Source organism: Amphibalanus amphitrite, unplaced genomic scaffold, assembly GCF_019059575.1.
Source record: "Amphibalanus amphitrite isolate SeventyFive unplaced genomic scaffold, NRLGWU_Aamphi_draft 002328F_arrow, whole genome shotgun sequence".
NCBI lineage: Eukaryota > Metazoa > Arthropoda > Thecostraca > Balanomorpha > Balanidae > Amphibalanus > Amphibalanus amphitrite.
Window position 1 is genome coordinate 22,772 of NW_024883798.1, and position 20,506 is coordinate 43,277.

Here is a 20,506-nt window from a genome sequence, read left to right on the forward strand (position 1 = left end):
ATCATTTTGATACCAGAAAAGGAACCAGAGTTATAAGCATTTAAAAAAATGATGTGTGGCATTTTTGGCTATATTTGATGACCTATATCTCGGCGATACGTTATCAAATTTCGAAAATATTACACGTAACTCAGTTTTGAACCATGCCCAGTCTGCCTACAAATTTTCAGAAAAATCGAAGGGGATGACGGATTTCGGTGTTTGATTTGACGTGGAATGCCCCAGTCCCGTGTTACAGTGACAGTCCCTCCCACCGACAGCCCCGTGTTACAGTGACGCCCCTCCCACCGACAGCCCCGTGTGCCGTCCCATCGACAGCCCCGTGTGCCGTCCCACCGACAGCCCCGTGTTACAGTGACAGTCCCGTGTTACAGTGACAGTGCCCTCCCGCCGACAGCCCCGTGTTGCAGTGACAGCCCCTCCCGTTGACAGTCCTGTGTTACAGTGAGTCCCTCCCACCGACAGTACCGTGTTACAGTGACAGTCCCGTGTTACAGTGACAGTACCGTGTTACAGTGATAGTCCCGTGCTACAGTGACAGCCCCGTGCTACAGTGACAGTCCCGTGTTACAGTGACAGTCCGTCCCACCGACAGTCCCGTGCTACAGTGACAGTGTCGTCCCACCGACAGCCCCGTGTTACAGTGAGCTCCCTCCCCCACCGACAGTCCCGTGTTACAGTGAGTTCCCTCCCCCACCGACAGCCCCGTCCCCGTGTTACAGTGAGTTCCCTCCCCCGCCGGCAGTCCGTACCGCCGGCCGTCGCGGCTCCCTCGGTCGCCATGTCTCGCGGCCTGCTCCCGCTGCCGCTGCTGCTGTTGGTGGCCCTCCTCGGACTGGCCGCCGTCGCCAGAGGCTGTAAGGGCGGCGGCGGCGGCAACAAGGGCCGGGCGGCCATGGACGCGGCGTCAGGCTCGCTCAACAACCAGTACGGCGTCGGTGGCGGCCTGAATCCGCCGGCGATCGGCCGCAGGGTGTGGACCTCCCGCGACGGATCGACCAGCATCGGCGTGGGAGCCAGCTCCGACTTCAAAAAAGATCACGGCGTCGGATTCAGCATCAAAAAAACATTCGGGCGTTAAAAAAACGCCCGATGTACTTGAGTGCATGTTAACATACATTGAATGGCTGTGTACCTAGTACCTACCTACTTTCCCAGTATCGTTCACAGTTTAACGAATAGGTCTTTGCGAATAACAATGAGAAAACATCTTTAGGTATAGACGGTCGATAACAGCTGGCTGCTTTTACTTGTAACGCGACATCAGTCTTTGAAATAAATATATTTTTGAAAGGTAACTTTTGTTTACTCGTGCTTGTGCCCTACTGGCAAAGTTTGAAGAAATTGCCAGTATAAAAATTTGAGGAAGTGATCTGACGCAATCTGGTGGCCTAGCCTCTGACCTAACCCAGCTGCAAAAATGTGACGCAAGAGATGCACTTTTATTGGAAGCCACATATGACATGATGTACGAGCAATGATAAATCAATCAATAAAATGGCACAATATATAAAACATTTTCATTCGCTAATAAATAAATACTCACTGGTCGGCGATGATACAATGCATCTAATACGCTGACACTGGTCATTGTGGAAGGTGGAACTAAAATCACCAAGTGTTAAAAAAGCGATACATATTTGATGCAAATCTCAGATTTGCAATGTGTTTTATCATGTACATTGAATAAATCATGCTGTTCTCCCGGAAACTTGTTGAACTACATATGTAGTTGAACAATGCTGATGACACTGCCGACCTCATCCACTGGCGACTCTGAGAGACGCTTTGAGAAGCGCTTCTCGAGGCGCTCCGCCCCGCCGGCTCCGCTCCCGCCGCGTGAGACGCTCCGTCGTTCGGCGGATCCGTTTCGCGCAGCGCGAGGCGCTATGCCAGAGAGACACCCCTTGATACGCTCTGTCTAGCGAGCTCCGTTCCACGGAGCGGAGGAGCTGCATCATCTAGCATCTCAACCAGTGACGGACACGCGAAATCGAACATTGACAACAACAACGTTCCCAATCTCCAAAGAACGTGAATGATCACATGTCGTACACAGTAATTTGCGGCGTGTTCCTCACAGCTAGCTTCAGACGCCGAAATCCTACATACCTACAATTTAAAAATACGCAACACGAAATACAGAAACAATATGACATACAGAACAAAATAACGCAAAAAGGCACATGGATAGGCACATTGTAGCATGAAAAACTCATACGCAAATACCTGCAAGCATATACATACGCGCGGATAAGCGTTGATCATTTAACACTTTCCACATCACCCAAGTATTGTCTTTATCCGAGTGATATCACCCAAAAACCGTGGCGCCTGGCAGTGGACACTGTCCGCCGGCAATCACAATTCACAGCAGTCGCCAGTTGCCGAGATCTCGACTGGAATGTTTGACTTCACCACCGCTCACTGCCGCGTCTGCCAACTCACACGGGACTGCCGCCCTCGTCAAAGTTCTTCGGCACCAGGTAGTGGTCCTGGTCCTCGGGCAGCCGCGGGCTGAGGTAGTGGTCCTGGTCCTCGGGCAGTCGCGGGCTAAGGTAGTGGTCCTCGTCCTCCCTAGGCGGCGCCGCCGTGGCAGAGGTCGGCCGAGAGCCCGCCTTGGCCGGCTTGTCGTAGGAGGGGTTGTAGAAGTGGTTGGCGCCGCCGCTGTGCGGAAAGTCGAACGGCTTGACGACGGCCGTGGGCCGGGGGGAGAAGATGCGGCCGGCCTCTGGTCCGCCGTCCACGGTCGGCGTCATCATGAGGTAGCCGTCCGGGCCGGTCTGGGCGCCGCCGGCCGGGTCCTCTGCGCGCACACAACAGCGCAGTGAAGGTCAGACACTTCACACTTACAGGGCCACAAGATCGCAGCGGCGTCAGCCTCACATGTTAATACCCGCGCTATCTCAGACCCACAGGATAGCAGCAACGTCAGAGACTCACAGACTCACAGGATCGCAGCAACGTCAGAGACTCACAGACTCACAGGATCGCAGCGGCGTCAGACTCACAGACTCACAGGATCGCAGCAGCGTCAGAGACTCACAGACCCACAGGATCGCAGCAACGTCAGAGACTCACAGACTCACAGGATCGCAGCAACGTCATAGACTCACAGACCCACAGGATAGCAGCAACGTCAGAGACTCACAGACTCACAGGATCGCAGCACAGTCAGAATCACAGAGACAGACTCAGGATTGCAGCAAAGTCTCGCAGACAGCCAGGATCACACTCACAGTACGTCAGACTCACAGACAACCAGGACAGCACACACCAGACACGTATATACACAGACATGCCTGGCGCGGGAGTCCGGGAGCCTTAGCGTTTCTGATTCAATCATCGCTGAAAGAGGTACAGTCGGGTGTACAGCCTAACATCTTTTAACAACACATCTTTTTAGGGTAGAGAAGGGACGTGTGACAGAGCTCCTAAGCATGATAGACGAGCAGACACCCAGGTACTTAACTCTGACTCCCCCCAGCGTACCAGCCTGCCCGATACCACTGTACCAGTGACCTAGCGCGGTATGTACCACTGACACCCAGCTACCCTGACCCTGACGGAACAGCTGACCTGTCCGGCTGGCCCGGTATGTACCCTAAGTGACTGACCCGGCTCACTGACTCCCAGCCACCCCAGACTCCCCACTGAGTACTGACCCGCCCGGCTGGCTCGGTAGGCGGCTGTCTGCCGCTGCGGGTCCATGTTGACGTAGGCCGGCTTCCTCTCCTCGCCCGCCGGCGCCTCCTGCTCCCTCGTCACGTTCACATAGTCCGGGCTGGCCAGTGTGTTCACGTAGTCGGTCCGCCGCGCAAAGTACTCGCTGTTCAGGTCCCTGAACGGCTCGTTGAGCAGCATGTACTCCTGTCGAGGAAGGCAGTGTCAGCTATGTGGAGTGGCAGTGGCCTGCGAGGTGGTTTTGAAGAAAGCCCTTCGATTGGATTTTGTCTTAATTCGTCATTCATCCCGGGTGGAGGACCCATGGCTCGCTGACTCCCATCCTTCCGTCACCGGCGGGCCACTGACCTCTCGCCGCCGGGTCACTGACCTCCTTGATGCGCTCCTCCAGTGAGTGTCCGATCTTCTCTGCCAGCTCTGTGAAGCTGGGCCGGTCGCCCGGCGACTCCTTCCACGTCTCGAGCATCAGCTTGTAGGCGGCCTGGGGCGCGAACTTGGGCCGCTCCATGCGGTACCCATCCCGCAGCCTCCTTAACAGCCGGGCGGGGGGGGGGGAGTCAGGAGGGAAGCACACTAACCGAGCGACACAGAAAGGCGCGGACGGTAAGCGGGCTGGCGTATCACGATATTGGTATATTACTTATTGTATGCATATTATCTATTATGATTATGCAAGGCTGTAATAAGACTGAAACCCACAGGCAAAGAGTGTTTGTTTCCCTGTCACTCAGGGAGCGCCGCCTACCGGACAAAGTTGACGTCGTACTCCATGCCGGGGTAGGGCGAGGCGCCGAGCGAGAAGAACTCCCACATGACGACACCGAACGCCCAGACGTCAGACTGGGTGGAGAAGATGGACTCCTGGATCGACTCGATCGCCATCCATTTGACGGGCAGTAGGCCCTGTGACGCAGCGGACAGGGTCAGAGGTCAGGTGGCGGCGGTGACTCGGTTAGAGGTCACAGGGCAGAGGGCAGAGGGCAGTAGGTCCTGTGACGCAGGGGGCAGGGGTCAGGGGTCAGGTGGCGGCGGTGACCCGGTCACAGGTCACAGGTCACAGGGCAGAGGGCAGCAGGTCCTGTGACACAGCGGACAGGGGGCAGAGGTCAGGTGGCGGCGCTGACCCGGTCAGAGGTCACAGCTCACAGGGCAGGGTTCAACCTGGGGTTGTCCGCCGCGCCAACACTAGAGTCAAGCGTGGCCGACTGTGCCAGGCAGCGTCCGCTATTCCACACGGTGTGAGGAAAACGTACTCAAATACAAATATCAAAATTCTGAGTCATACTCGAGTTGAACGGATAATCACGTGCAAGACTCGGTACACACGCTAAAAGAATGATAAAACGGCATCAGCTCTTTTCGGTCCAAAACCACCACTGCACTGTGCCGACAGCCGGCCGCGCCGCCGGCGGACCCACCTTGCCCTTCTTCCGGTAGTCCCTGGTCTTGTAGATGTCCCGCGACAGTCCGAAGTCGGATATTTTGACGATGTTGTTCTCAGCGAGCAGGATGTTGCGGGCGGCCAGGTCTCCGTGCAGCAGTTTGCGCGAGGCCAGGTACTCCATGCCGCGCGCCACTTGGTAGCTCCAGCGCAGCAGGTCGCGCGTGGTGAGCGGCACACGGCGGGGCCGCACACTGGCGCCCGTGTTCAGCCGAGGCACGCCCAGGCTGTCCTCACCGCCTGCCGGACGGCGCGCAGGTCAGAGGTCAGAGAGTTCAGAGGGGTTAGAGCGGTATCAGACGGGTCAGCACAACACGCAAAATAACTTATCGAGCATCGCACAAAATGAACATCCCAATAAGGAGCCTCCTGTCATACTATGGATAGCACAGTGGCACCAAGTTCAGGTCGATGCTACGATGAAATGAGAAGTGAAATCTGACCAGCTGTGAAACTCTCTCGTGACGGGACGGGACAGTGGAAGGACGCCGGGACTGTGAAACCGACCTTACAGGAAAGATCCGTTCTGTGGTAACTACCAGGATTTCTATTGGAATCCGGGAAGATAGAACCGACAGAGTCAGAATGACTCAGTTGTGAAACCGACACTGACACTGCCGGGGAGTCGGCACTGGCGACCTGGGCGGTGTTTCACGGGACGCTGCTACCACGCTGCTATCAAATTGCGCGAGCTGACGTCACACTTGTGGTAGTGTTGGAGCAATGGGCCTGTTGATGTTTCCATGGAAACCCAATTTGACACGTGTAAAAGCAACGTGCTGCTATCACCGGTGAAACAGGGCCCTGTGTGACACAAGGACTGGTACGACTACAGTGTCACAGGACAGACCGGGCTTCAACTGTGACGCTATGCTGTCAGTCAGGGCTGCGGTGAAGCGATGACTCACATTTAGCGCTGTGTGAACTGACCTGTGGTGCCGGAGGACACTGTGACTGACCTGTGGCGCCAGGGGAACGACCTGTGACACTGTGAACTGACCTGTGGTGCCGGGGACACTGTGAACTGACCTGTGGCGCTGGGGGACACTGTGAACTGACCTGTGGCGCCGGGGGACCAGCCTGTGACACTGTAACTGACCTGTGGCTCCGGGGGATACTGTGACACTGTGAACTGACCTGTGGCGCCGGGGGACACTGTGACTGACCTGTGGCGCCGGGGGACACTGTGACACAGTGCTGACCTGTGGCGACGGGCGACACTGAACTGACCTGTGGCGCCGGGCGACACTGTGAACTGACCTGTGGTGCCGGGGGACACTGTGAATTGACCTGTGGCGCCGGGGGACACTGTGGGAACTGACCTGTGGCGCCGGGGCTGAGGCAGACCGAGTCCACGGCCGTCATGTCCGTGTTGTAGCCGGCGCTGTGGATGCTGGAGGCGGTGCTGTTGCAGCGCGGCGTCCTGTAGAGGCTGTCGCAGGACGCCAGCGTGAGCCGGTTGCCGGCCCGGCGCAGGTCGCCGCCGCCGCCGCCCGCCAGGTTAAGCGGCGTGCTGACAGATGGCGTTAGTGAGCCGACTACGCACCAAAGCTGGACACCGCACCGCGCCGGGCTCGGGTCGGGGGTCGGGACGGGCTCACACGGTCATGGATAGGGCATGCGGGGGCCGGGGACGTCACAGACCGACTGGCCGGTCGTCGCAGGCCGGGCGGTGCACTGACGAACTGGGACGTGAGGGGACCGCGCGGCGGCGGAGGCCGGCCTACCGCAGAACAGGGCCCGGTAACTCCTACACATTTACCAACTACTTCAGCAGCAGGTCAACGGGCGTACACAACCTGTCCGTGCTTCTATCCTCAGGATACTGAAATCCTTCTCCTCCACGCCACAGCCCCCTTCCGGGCTGGGCAGGCAACTTTATCTCATGCGGGCTGCTCCCTTGGAGCAGCACCGCTGCTCCCGAGGGAGCGCACCCCGTAGCCGGGTGCAGTGAGTGCCTTGGGGCTGGGTGGCCTTTCCTCTGGACTGGCTCAGCCCCGGCGACTCACTAGGGTGCCTGCCCAGACCAATGTCTCCCCCTAATTCCTATCATCCTTCCGGCTCTGCAATGGTCTTGTCAGACCGAAAGGGCCTAACCCAACAAAACAAACAAACAAAAAACGGGCGTACATTTACTTTCGGCTCTGGACCTCTGCTTATGTTAAAGGGACACTCCCACCTTAACATTAGTTTTGAGTTGAGATAGCCAAATTGGTGGCCATGGCCTGCAAATACCGGTTTGGGCACTCACAACATCGACAAATGCTTTAATTCGGAGATATGGAATTTCAAACTTGCAGTTTTCGGATTCTAAGGGGCTAGTGCATTAGTATGCCCCCTTAGAATTTGTGACGTCAGCGGAGATCTAACGATTTTTAAATCTTTTACTAAAACGTTTGGTAGCACGCGGTGGTATATGCTGCTTTGCGCGCAACAAATGCCGCACTTTCAAATAAAGTCGCTAGGAACAGCGGAGATCCCAAAAAGTAAACAAAAGTAAAAGCCTAATATCTTGAAAACCGGTGAATATTTTTCGACGAAATTTGGTAGATATTCGTTTTCGCTCTTTCTGAACCGAGCGACATCACTTTCGTGCCAATTCATTAACTTTTTTGAAGGTGGGAGGGTCCCTTTAAGGACGGTGTAGGTATGTACCCAACACACTATGAAGATTTAGGGCTTGGCCTTGGGCGGTACACTTAAGCTTGGAAAATGTGCGCGACGTAAAAGACAGTCTCATATGGCATAAAACATTTAGCAATTGGCAAACGTGTTTCAGACTTCACCCAATTTTAAGTAGTAAGTGAAACAATTCTGGTGCACGTGCATTCTCATAAAAAACAATAAAAAACGAGAAGCCGGGGCTTCATGATTCGGAATCCCGGAAACGCTCGCGAGGGTAGGTATGCATACTTCAGATTTTTTCAGAAGTTCATCAAATACCGGTATGCAACTATCTTGCTACGAATAGTCGAATAAGCCTTTTAGTTGACACCCCTTTATCTTTTAAGGTATAAGACATCGCATGATGGCTGATGCATAGGTATCAAATTTGTATCTTCATTATGTAATGATTTGTTGCACTGCTGGGTTTCCGGGTCGAACATTCAAATAAAAAATGAGGAAAGAGAGCATGTGCCCCAGCTAAACTGAACGGAACAAGAACCGCAAACTCATTCACATGACACAGTATGATGTGTAGATACTTAACCCCCCCCCCCCTGCCAGAACCGAAGCTGCCACACAACGTAAAAATCCGTAATTCAATGACGTACATTTCATTACATACAATTTAGTATACGGTTATAGACATACAATTAGATACACACAAATCCAATTTAGTCGGTTAGAGACATCTGTTTAATCAAAATGTGCAACAATATTTAGTTACCAATAAAGTAGCAACGAAGGATGAAGCATTAGAAGGTTGCGCATAGAAAATGCTCAAGATGTCTGACTACTTTTAATTTTTCCAGCGCTGATAGGCTCTCACAAGTACCTATACCTTTTGCTGCTTATTTATCATCATGTACTAATAAATAATTCATTTTATGTGTCAACAACAAAATCGGCCACAAGCCCACAGGGCCTGTCGTTGACGTGCTCAGCTGCTCATGCCATGCGAAGCGTCTAAGAAGCGGCAATCTAGGTGAAGAGGTTACATGCAAAAGCTCAAATAAAAGCCAAGGCATCACACGACATGCACAGTAGCCAATGAAGTGGTCTGACTGAGTGTTGTAATCCCAGGAAAAGTACTGAAATAATCGCTATCGAAATAAGAAGTGAATGTAAAATCCCAAACAAAAAAGTAGCAAAAAAGAGGCCGCCAGGAAGTTTACGCACAACCGTTAACACACGAGATGCCTTCAGCCCGCGCTCGGTGACCCTTACGGCCCGGTATGGCGACTCACTTTTCACTGACGGCGCCGCCGGCCATGGCAGCCTCGTACTCCTCCTCTCCGAGACTGGCGTCGTACTCCCCTGGGGAGGTATCAGACGGAGCGTCAGTCGCGGCACCGCCTCCCACCGGCCACTGAGGGGGACTGCGTCAGTCGCGGCACTGCCTCCCACCGGTCACTGAGGGGGACTGCGTCAGTCGCGGCACCGCCTCCACGCAAACTGACGGTGGTGTGGTTGTATTCGGAGTGTTCGGCGTGTGCGTGTGCGATTTCTGACAGTACATTCTTTTTTATCCCCATTCCCCTTTTTTATCCCCACGGTGTATTGTTGAGTTGTCTGTTTCCGTCAATACAAATACGGGAACTGAGTCAGTCATAATACCGACCGCACACCAGTCACTGATTGGGGACTGCGTCATTGTCCGGCTACTATAATGCTTCCCCTCGCCCGCCACAGGACGGTTTCAGGACGGCGGCCGAGTTTCCGTTTCAGGACGGCTCACCGGTAATCGGGTCCACCTGGTCGATGAAGCAGGTCTTGTGCCGCTGCAGGTACTGGTGCAGGTTACCATGTCGGCAATACTCGACCATCACCATAAACTCGCCTGAAAATACACATATACAAGGTATTGTGAGTTTTACCACTTTTTTCATTTAACTAGTTATACGGCGACCATCAATAAATGTCTGCTCAGTTCAGCGAGACTTGGCGCGAACCCACCACGAATGAGACCTTGTCATAACGCTGAACAATTGTACATACGGCAAACGACAATAACGAAGCATTAGCATCCCCCTGTTTCAATTTGTTGGCATGCTCTGAATGATTTCATATCTGTTGGACTGTCAAACCAGCCGTAATTGTTTTATAACGGCGACAGGCCGCCCCTGACCCCGGAAAACGACCCTCTCTCGGCCCTACCGTCCACGGCGTGTTTGGTGACGGCTCCGAGCAGGTTCACCACGTTCAGGTGCTTCCCCAGCTGGATCATGATCTTCAGCTCTGCCATCATGGAGCGGATCTGGTTGGGGTCCGAGCCGGACTTTGGCATTTTGACGGCCACCGTGGTGCGCTCCTCGCCGGCCGTCAGGCCGATCGCCTCCGCCTTCACCACCCGGCCAAACGCGCCCGAGCCGATCTGGCGACCTGCGGCGGGCCGGGAACGGGTCGGGTCAGGTCGGGGAATCGTCAGAGGCCGGCCCGAGCCGATCTGACGACCTGCCGGGGGGAGGGGGGTCGGGTCGGGTCAGGTCGGGGAATCGTCAGAGGCCGGCCCGAGTCAATCTGACGGCCTGTGCGCTGGTTCTACTGGGTCAGGAGTCAGGACAGAAAACCGTCGAATAACAAGCCAGAAGACGGCAGGACACAACATTATCAAGGTAAACACAGTTAGCTCCGTCCGACAGAACGGAACTAGGAACAGGACAAAACGAGAGAACAAGACCGCAAAAGATCGTACGATACGGCGCGTGTGTCGTTTTCAGAGGCAGACACTGGGCCGAGGAAGTTTCCTCAGATGAAAACACATACATCTCGACAGCATGCAGCTCATTCCAATGGGAGCAAAACGCACCTGGGAAGGAAAACAAGCCGGAGAGGAAAGTTGGGCAGGTACACTCACACGGGGTGTGCCCTGATTGTGCAGCGTCCCGGGCCGAACTGCGCGGCGCTCCAACTCACCCAGGATGAGTTTCTCCTTGGGGAACTCCCACTCGGCGTCGTAGGGCAGCAGCTCGGCCTGCTCGTCGATCGGCATGTTCGGGTTGAACTGGGCCATCCGCCCGTTGGTGAAGGCCTCCAGCTCCGTCTTGGTCAGCCGCTGCTGCAGGTTCTGTCGCCCGCGGAAACACGGTCAGCCTCAGGGTCAGCGCACCGGTACCTATACAAGGTCAACGCTAGAAGTTTATACTAACTGCGGCTTATGATAACCTGTGTATATGATAAGTCTGTGTAACCGCCACGGAAGCTTCAGATAATAAACGTACTCTGCACATAGCGAGCTCAGAAACCAACCGTCCTTCACCCGAAACACACACACACACACACACACACACACACACACACACACACACACACACACACACACACACACACACACACACACACACACACACACACACACACACACACACACACACACACACACACACACCAGCGATGCCCCCGAGCAGAGATCGGCCGCTGACCTTCTGCTGTTTGGTCTTCCAGACGAGGCAGGCGGCCAGCGCGATGAGCAGCAGCAGCATGAAGCCGGTGATGCCGGCGATCAGTCCGACGTTGGCGCCGCCACCGGGCACGTCGACGGTGGCCGAGCCGGTCACGGCGCCCACCCGGTTCTGGGCCCGGCACTGGTAGGTGCCGGCGTCGTCCGAGATGGCGGCAGTGATCACCAGCCGCTGGCCGTCCCCGCTGACGCGCACCCGGCCGGCCTCACTCACCGGCAGACGCTCGCCGTCCTGCCGGGGCGATCACGTCATGTAACGACATTCTGGGAGAGATTGACCGCTCAGCTGCTGCTTAGAAAGGATAGGCAGATCGCTCGGATATGAGGAGAGCGCGAAGAGACCCGGTCACGTTAACTCGGCTCAACAGTCCTCAGTTCTTATATCGTGTCTTCCCCTGATCCAACAACTCGCTGGTTCCGCTGTTTCTGGGGTTGCTGGTCCTGGTCCGCGGTCTGTGGTCCCGCGGTCCCGCTGGTCCCGCGGTCTCACCTTGCTCCAGACGACTGTGGGCGGCGGCAGACCGGACACGGTGCAGTTCAGCTCTCCCCGCGTCCCCTCCTCGAACGTCAGAGTCGCTGACTTGTCCATGTTCGAGTCGGACAGGAACCGCGGACTGGCGCTCGCTGCAGAACATAGTCCAAAAGACAGGTCAGAAGACGACAGCAGCGGGACCACATCAGGGACAGAAATGCCTCACATGACAATATGACGGCCAGTGAGGCCGGACGGTGGAGCGTGGACCCACCACTGACAGCGATGGACCATCTTTGACAGTCACCAACCGATGGACCCACCTTTGACAGTCACCAGCCGATCAATACACCCACCTTTGACGGTCACCAGTCTGTCGGTGGTGTTCTTGCCGCCCGAGACGTTGGTGCCGGAGCAGACGTAGCGGCCCGACTTGTCTGCCTGGATGTCGGTGAGCACCAGGGTCTTCTGGTAGGAATACATCGTCTGGTCGACCGCTACACGGATACCTACTCACGAGAACAGAAACGGGCGCAGCGCACCAGTTACACGGCTGATAGCGGCTCATCAGCGGTTACACCACGGTCGTGTGAAATAAGACGACTGTTGGTAAATGTCACATCTGTCACTGCTCTAGCCCGTACCCTGTCGGTCCATTGACCACTCGGCCTCTGTCTGCCTCAGTTCACCTCTGCTCTATCCGTCCACCGACCATCGGTCTCTGTCCGTCCCTGTCCGCCTCCAGTCCGTCCCCTGTCCGTTCCCTGTCCACTGACCATCGGTCTCTGTCCGTCTACTGACCGTGTCTGTCACTCCACAGTCCGTCCCCTGTCCGTCTGTCCGTCTGGCCGTCCACCGACCTTTTGCGTCTGTGACGGGCAGCAGCAGGCCGCCCTCCATCTCGCGCAGCCAGCTGATGGTCTCCAGGCCGTCGAAGGCGAAGCGGCTGCCGGCGCAGGTGATGTTGACGTTGTCGCCGACCACCACCTGACGCTGAGAGCCGCTCGGCAGGACGCCGAACCCGCCCGCCACGTCTGCCGCACACAGCCGAGCGGGAGGTCAGGGTGCGGGGGGGGGGGGGCAGCAGAGCGGTCAGGGTCGGACGGCCGCGATCGAGCGTGCAGGGCCACCGGCACAGGGCGATGTGCAGCTGTGCTCAGGCGATCGGTTCTCTGGGTCCTTACTTTGATTCGAGTGGTCCTCACTCGGGTTCGGGCTGCCCTCGCTTTGGTCCGGTGGCTTACCTGAGACAAAGAATGGCGCGTCCGCATCAGCCGACGTGGGGAACTTGTTGGTGGCGTGGCACCGGTAGATGCCCGACTGTTTGGCTTTGAGTGAGAGCGTGCTCTTGATGCGCCACTTGTGCTGCGGCGAGGTGCTGTGGTTCTCCCGCTCCTCGTTGGTCTGGATGTACTGTAGGAGCACAGCGGGACGTGTTCACAACGACACAGCAATTACAGTGACATAACAGTCGGCAACACTAGTCGTCAGCCCCGGACAGCGGCCGAAGCTATAGGGAGTCACCGAACAGCCCCCCCCCCCCTCCCCCACGGCAGCGCCCCTGTGTAGCGTCTTTGGCTCTCTCGCCACCACTCCTCATGTATGTTCACGGACGTACCCTGACGTCGTCAAAGTCCTGGACGACCTGGCACTGGTGCCGGGTGGCGCAGGCGGCAAACTCCCAGCCGACGACCGGCGCGGGCCAGCCGGTGGCCGAGCAGAGCAGCGATACCTCCTCGCCGACCGGGAAGAACAGTTGGTTCGAGCCGACACTGACCGACGGCGCCGCTGGGCGCACAGAACACCAGGTCAGTGTGCGTCAGGGCAGAGTAAGATAAGGCCGACAGTGACAGCGCCACTCGGGGCAGGGCACAGCAAGGTCAGGGTAGGAGCACGGCAGGTCAGAGTCAGTTGAGGGATAGTGGCAGGGCGCGTCGCAGTGGGCCAACGAAGATCAGAGTAAGGTCAGGGCGACGTGGAAACAGGTCAGGATAGGATATGAGGACCCGCACGTCAGAGCAAGAGATGGGGACTTCATGACCTCTGTCACAAATAACACGATTGCTGCTTATACACCACAATGAACTCAATAAGTCACACAACAGACATCTCAGAGACGGGAGGGATTCCTTGAGCCCGCTACTAGTCGACCTCCGGCGCCGCCCGGCCGGTGACCGGTCACTGACCTTGCACGGTGACGTCGAACACCAGCGAGTCAGTGGCGTTTCCGTCGGGGCTGGTGGCCACCACTCGGTACTCCCCCATGTCCTCCAGGGAGAGGTCGAAGATCTGCAGGATCGTGTCATCGGGCCGCACCACCACAGAGTACTTCAGAGCTGCCACAGAGCGACAGACAGACAGTCAAACCACTGACAAACAGACACACTGACAGACAGAGGGTCATCGGGCCGCACCACCACAGAGTACTTCAGTGCTGCCACAGAGAGACAGACAGACGGTCACACCACTGACAAACAGACACACTGACAGAGGGTCATCGGGCCGCACCACCACAGAGTACTTCAGAGCTGCCACAGAGCGACAGACAGACGGTCAGACCACTGACAAACAGACACACTGACAGACAGAGGGTCATCGGGCCGCACCACCACAGAGTACTTCAGTGCTGCCACAGAGCGACAGACAGACGGTCAGACCACTGACAAACAGACACACTGACAGACAGAGGGTCATCGGGCCGCACCACCACAGAGTACTTCAGTGCTGCCACAGAGAGACAGACAGACGGTCACACCACTGACAAACAGACACACTGACAGAGGGTCATCGGGCCGCACCACCACAGAGTACTTCAGAGCTGCCACAGAGCGACAGACAGACGGTCAGACCACTGACAAACAGACACACTGACACACTGACAGACAGAGGGTTATCGGGCCGCACCACAACAGAGTACTTCAGAGCTGCCACAGACAGACGGTCAAACAACTGACAGACACACTGACACACTGACAGACAGAGGGTCACACACATACAGCAATGCTGCCACATAAAAAGGCTAAAACGATCCAACATGTATCGTCCATATTGACGAGTATGCACCGTGCACGACGTCTAACATTCGCAGCTCAGTTGCCTTTCCCGTTCATAATCGTATCAACCCATCACCTTACTGATCACTTACTTCGTCACAGTTTACCTACAGCTACTGCAACTACCTCGTCAAAAGTTACTGCTTTCCAACGAAAATCTACCTGGGGCTCTTCTCAAGTCACGTTTTCCTCCACAGGGACTGGCGAAATGACGAGCCTTACCCTGGTTGACGATCTCCTCCCCCTCGGGGTCGTACCAGATGACCTCTGGCAGCGGGCTAGCGCTGATCGACACCACGATCTTCAACAGCTCGCCGGTCCTGGTGACGAACTTGGTGGTGTCCGTCTGCAGCTGCACGCTGGCGCCGGTCCGGTCTGAAAGGACCGAGGCACAACGCGTGAGCAGCGCAGGACCACAGCGGAGGCACATGGGCACGCAGCGGCGAGGTACCGAGGCATGTCAACGCCGGGCGATATATTGGAAGCAGCACGACTGCAGCCCAGGTCTACACCGCTGTTGCTGCCCACACCCCGCTGCGCCTCCCCGCGGCGGCGCGGCCGGACGCTCAGTGCTCAGTGCTCACCCTGGATGGGCACGAACTCCTGGCGCGAGTTCTCGTGTCCGTTCTGGTCGCGCACGTGGCACGTGTAGTAGCCCTCGTCCTCGACCCGTGTGTCGGTGACCAGCAGGCGGCGTAGGTCGTGCGCGGCCGCGGTCGGGTCCTGGCCGCCCGGCACCACAGAGTTCTGCTCCACCTGCTGCTCCAGCTGGACGATACGGCCCGTCTGAGGGCAGGGAGGGTCACAGACGGGTCACAGGGGGTCACAGAGGGAGGGTCACAGACAGAGGGAGGGTCACAGACGGGTCACAGAGGGAGGGTCACAGACGGGTCACAGGCGGGGGTCATAGAGGGAGGGTCACAGACAGAGGAGAGTCACAGACGGGTCACAGGCGGGGGTCATAGAGGGGAGGAGCGTGACAGGGCTCACAGATTCAGGCCGGCGACAGGTAGATCACATAGGTACGGTACACACACACACCGAGTGGTTGAAGTATCTATCTATATGCACATACACTGTGAGTTGTTAATAGATAAGGGCAGGCTGTTATCTGTCAGCGCGCCCGGCCAAGATTATCAGGTAACAACGAGTAGCAAGTTTGACAGAAGCATTGGGTTGGATCAAGGCAAGCGCCTTGTATTGCTGGAGGACACGGCCCCACCCTTTCCTTGAGTCCAGTGCTGGGCACGGACTTCCACCAGCTTGCCCTGAAACTGTCACAGTTCCATCTTAATTTCAACTTTCAACCTTGAGTACTTTACCTCAAACTGGTACTTTCAACCTTGAGTACGGTGCCGTACTTACATGTCCCATATTACCTCCGACCTCGAGTCCGGTGCTGGAGTCCCGCCTCACCTTGAGTCCGGTGCTGGTGCCTGGCACGGACTCCCGCCTCACCTTGAGCCCGGTGCTGGAGTCCCGCCTCACCTTGAGTCCGGTGCTGGTGCCGGGCACGCTCCAGGTCAGCGTGTGGAAGGTGCCGGCCATGTGGTGGACGCGACACTCGAGGGTGAAGTTGCCGCCCAGGTAGGCGTGCTGCGCGCCCTCAGCGTTTATCCACGGCTGCTGCACCGTGTCCGACGCAGCTGTGGTGCGCACATCGCGTTACTTATGTGCAAATACACAACGGGTCACACATTGGTACATACAGGGACATACTGGTACAACTCAAAATTACATGTCGGTAAAAAGGACTGTAGCCCACCCAGGGTGATAGCGTGTATAGTATGATACAGGATCACCTGAATCTACGCGAAACGGGAGATTCGGTATAACAAGCACCTGACATGTACGGCTCACAGCATACGCGACCAGCCCACCACAGTCGCGCCCACCCTGCGCGTCTCCGTCGGGGCACTCACGGTTGAAGTGGACGAAGATCTGCATCTTGTCCCTGGCGCCGTCCCTGCTGGCGCGACACTCGAAGATGCCGTTATGGAACGTCAGCACCGGCGAGTAGATGACGAAGCCCTCGCGCTGCTTGTAGTTCATGTAGCGGGCCGCCAGGTCCGTGACCTGCCACCGGGTCATCGGGCCAACGGTCAGCTAATACGTAGGAGGGTGTACTCATACAGGGACAACCCAAGGAATTCACAGGAAAGGTGCAGCAGTTTCCCGTTCTCTGACTTCATCAGTACGCGTTTCTACAGTAAATATTAATTATTCTGGGTACCCGGGCATAGACAAAGACCAAACTTTTTGATTAATGATTAATGACCTTACCCTCGTAGTTTGAAAAAGTTAGATCAAAACACTTGTTTATTAATAATTTCGAGCACAGCTCTTCATCAGAATACAAAGCTAAAAATGTCACGATAAAAATCCAATCTTTGACTGCCAAACTTTTACCGAATTTACAAAAAAAAGCTCGGGATGAAGGTATTGCTTGGTCGTGCCGAACGATTTTATATGCCAGAAGGCCTGACTTCTCATAGTAACTCTAAACTTCTCAAAACTTTTTTTTGCGCAGCCTGAATGTTCCATCAATCTCCGGGTCTCGTCGCTCTGTGACCGGACCCCGCCCCCGCCCCCTCTCTCTCTGTCTCTCTCTCTCTCTCCTCTCTCTCTCTCTCTCTCTCTCTCTCTCTCTCTCTCTCTCTCTCTCTCTCTCTCTCTCTCTCTCTCTCTCTCTCTCTCTCTCTCTCTCTCTCTCTCTCTCTCTCTCTCTCTCTCTCTCTCTCTCTCTCTCTCTCTCTCTCTCTCTCTCTCTCTCTCTCTCTCTCTCTCTCTCTCTCTCTCTCTGTCTCTCTCTGTCTCTGTCTCTGTCTCTGTCTCTGTCTCTGTCTCTCTCTCTCTCTCTCTCTCTCTCTCTCTCTCTCTCTCTCTCTCTCTCTCTCTCTCTCTCTCTCTCTCTCTCTCTCTCTCTCTGTCTGTCTCTGTCTCTGTCTCTGTCTCTGTCTCTGTCTCTGTCTCTGTCTCTGTCTCTGTCTCTGTCTCTGTCTCTGTCTCTGTCTCTGTCTCTGTCTCTCTCTCTCTCTCTCTCTCTCTCTCTGACCTCTCTGCCGTCCTTGAAGAGGGTGACGGCCACGTCCGGGTGGGTGGGACGACACGCCAGCACGGCCTCCTGGTTCTGCGTCACCGTGATGAACTCCATGTCGCTGGTCTTCACCAGCAGGTTGGCGGGGTCTACGGACGCCCCGGTACCCCGGCGTCAGATTCACACAACCACATCAAACAGCGGCGGCCAACGAATTACACTAGTGGCATCCGTCGGGAATAAGACATCACAAAGCACAAATCCATCAAAGGAGTTACGATGATCCATAAATCCTCGAAATTATCACAATTAAGAGCGATGTTTTCCTTTTACATTATCACATTATCACATATATCCATCAACGCGACGCAAAAATGCCCTTATACCTAATTGTTTCCATTTTTGCATGAGACTATTTCACTTTATTCATCACATGATTAACGGCCGGCCGTCGCTCACCGTTGACGAAGAGGTACACCTGGGTGACGTTCTGACGCGCCTCCATGGACGTGGTGCCCACGAAGTGGCAGCTCTGGTAGCCCACGTCCAGGAACGTCACGTCGCGAATCTGCCGGCGCGACAGCAACCAACGTCAGCGGTCGCCACAGCCAGTGTGGGGGCACTACACGTCAGCATCTATACAGCGAGGGATAGACGTCATCTTCCGATGTGACGACATTCGAAAACGTTAGAAGCAGCGCATGGAGTATCTATAGAGTAGACTTTTAAATAATATACTTTGCAACTTCATTCCAAAGCAGTTGTTAAAAGTATCTATAATTTTAACTTACCCGTAGAAAACGTAATTAAAACCGATCGTGTAATTAAAACTGATGAAGCGCTTTTGTCCTCTTTCGACCGTATCCCTGGTTAAGCTGCGAGCAGGCTGGGCGGCTCGAGCTCACCTCGATATGGGAGACGTAGGGGAACTCGGGGTTGTCCTGCTTGGTGCCGTCCGTGATGGTTACCCGGTCAGCGATGTCCTGCGGAGAGTCCGGCCGGTGTCAGTCGGGTCAGCAGAGGAGCAACCGTCCCGCCACCAGCAGACGGTCCCCGGAGCCGGGAGCCGGGAGCCGGGAGCCGGGAGCCGGGAGCCGGGAGCCGGGAGCCGGGAGCCGGGAGCCGGGAGCCGGGAGCCAGGAGCCGGGAGCCGGGGGCCGGGGGCCGGCGGGCGGCCCACTCACGGGGTCCATTGAGCCGCTGACGTATACGAGGCTCACGCCCGGCGTACAGAGATGTTCAGAGGTTTTACCGCCCGGCAGTGGGGACGGGGAGGCAGCGGGGAGGTGTCTGTCTGAGTATCCGGTCCGGGAATGGTCCCGGTCAGATTGGTTCCAGTTTTCCGATCTCCACGGAGAGGCAGCGTGCAGAGTGATTCCAGATCGAGGGAAGGCGGCGTGGGAAAAGTCGCCTTTCAGCACAGCATGAGTTCGGAATTTACTTATCTACCTAATTACTAGCTGTTAACCGTTATAGCTATAGGTATTTGTAAAACCGTATAGGACGGACTGCTGAGTACAGACTAAGATGAGCATTCCTAACTCCTATATCAGTTTAACCCGCGCCCCAGTGGCGGTCTCAGCCAACTTCGCCCTAGTGAGGGGGGGCATATGTTACCACCCACCTCTAACTCAAAAACTAAGAGGGCTAGAAAGACGCGGTAAAAAGCAGTCGATAGCTCTCAATGCGTACGTTTGAAAGTATTTCGGTCATTTTTCACCTTAGAGCAATATTGGGGTCACCAGAGGTCATCAAAGGTCAAAATTTGCCAATTGTCATTATATTTTTCAGAAAACATGCCGCTATCTCAGGAACTATGGTAGCTAAAAAAACGCATGGAACAGCAATCGATAGATTTTGAACTCTTCTTTTGAAAAGGTCATATCAATATTGACCTCAGGTCAACGGTTTAGCCTCCAGAGGGCAAAAACTCCCAAAATAGCTGTTTTTACGAAAAGTGTTTTTCGACAATAACTTTCGACTACAAAAAGCCACGACATTTCTATTGCCAGAATCGTGTTCCCCTCGCCGAGACGCGTCGAATGGACTATAATTTGACTTTGAAAGGTCAACTTGAAAATTTGACCTCAGGTCAAGGTCATGACCTTACCGGAAAAGGTCATGTTGCATATCAGTCGATGCGTCTCAACAAGACAAACACAATGAGACCATCCCCAGCGTTCTATCTCTTTCCAATCGCGAGTTATTGGCAAACAAACTGTTTGTAGCCTCAAGTGACCTCGGATGACCTGTCTAGAGGCTACAGCAAAAATGACACCTGGTCACGAGTGGACTAAATCATTGTGATTCTGAAATTTGGGACGTTTCCGATGATGCGTACACCGGATCTAGAGGCATTTCATTTTTCTCCATGACTGGTAATGGAAAGGTCACGCCACTGACCTGACTTAGGTCACGGATATAAAAATCCGAGATATACAAGTTGTAGGCTCCCATACAGCATGCAATCCACCAAGTTTCAAACCTTTCTGACAAACACTGCAGGCTGGACATGATTGCAAACTATTTTTAGGGCTTGGTCAGTAAATTGACCTGGTGACCTGACCTGACATGACTGGGGTCAAAAAATTCACACATTTGTCAAAAATTGATGTACCAAAAGTACCCCAAGCGGCGCGGCGCTACGCGCCGCGGTTTTTATTCACACGCAAAAAAAGCGCGACAGGGTGGTAAC

At 55.3% G+C, this 20,506-nt stretch overlaps 1 protein-coding gene across 1 annotated transcript; it reads right to left on the reverse strand.

Annotated features, from left to right (window-relative positions):
• Positions 1 to 1,427: 1,427 nt before the first annotated feature.
• LOC122376816 (vascular endothelial growth factor receptor 1-like) lies at positions 1,428 to 19,017 on the reverse strand. Its single transcript, XM_043356782.1, has 24 exons — positions 18,717 to 19,017; positions 18,271 to 18,379; positions 17,830 to 17,960; positions 16,697 to 16,850; positions 16,263 to 16,420; positions 15,359 to 15,560; positions 14,997 to 15,149; positions 13,908 to 14,057; positions 13,340 to 13,509; positions 12,966 to 13,134; positions 12,582 to 12,755; positions 12,078 to 12,230; positions 11,740 to 11,873; positions 11,212 to 11,481; positions 10,706 to 10,856; positions 9,947 to 10,171; positions 9,528 to 9,629; positions 9,037 to 9,106; positions 6,448 to 6,638; positions 5,103 to 5,365; positions 4,430 to 4,587; positions 4,055 to 4,214; positions 3,666 to 3,870; positions 1,428 to 2,806 (listed from the first exon to the last, which is right to left on the reverse strand). The coding sequence occupies exons 2-24, from the start codon at positions 18,314 to 18,316 to the stop codon at positions 2,445 to 2,447; spliced, it is 3,951 nt and encodes a 1,316-aa protein (XP_043212717.1). The 5' UTR covers positions 18,317 to 18,379; positions 18,717 to 19,017; the 3' UTR covers positions 1,428 to 2,444.
• Between the last annotated feature and the right edge of the window lie 1,489 nt (positions 19,018 to 20,506).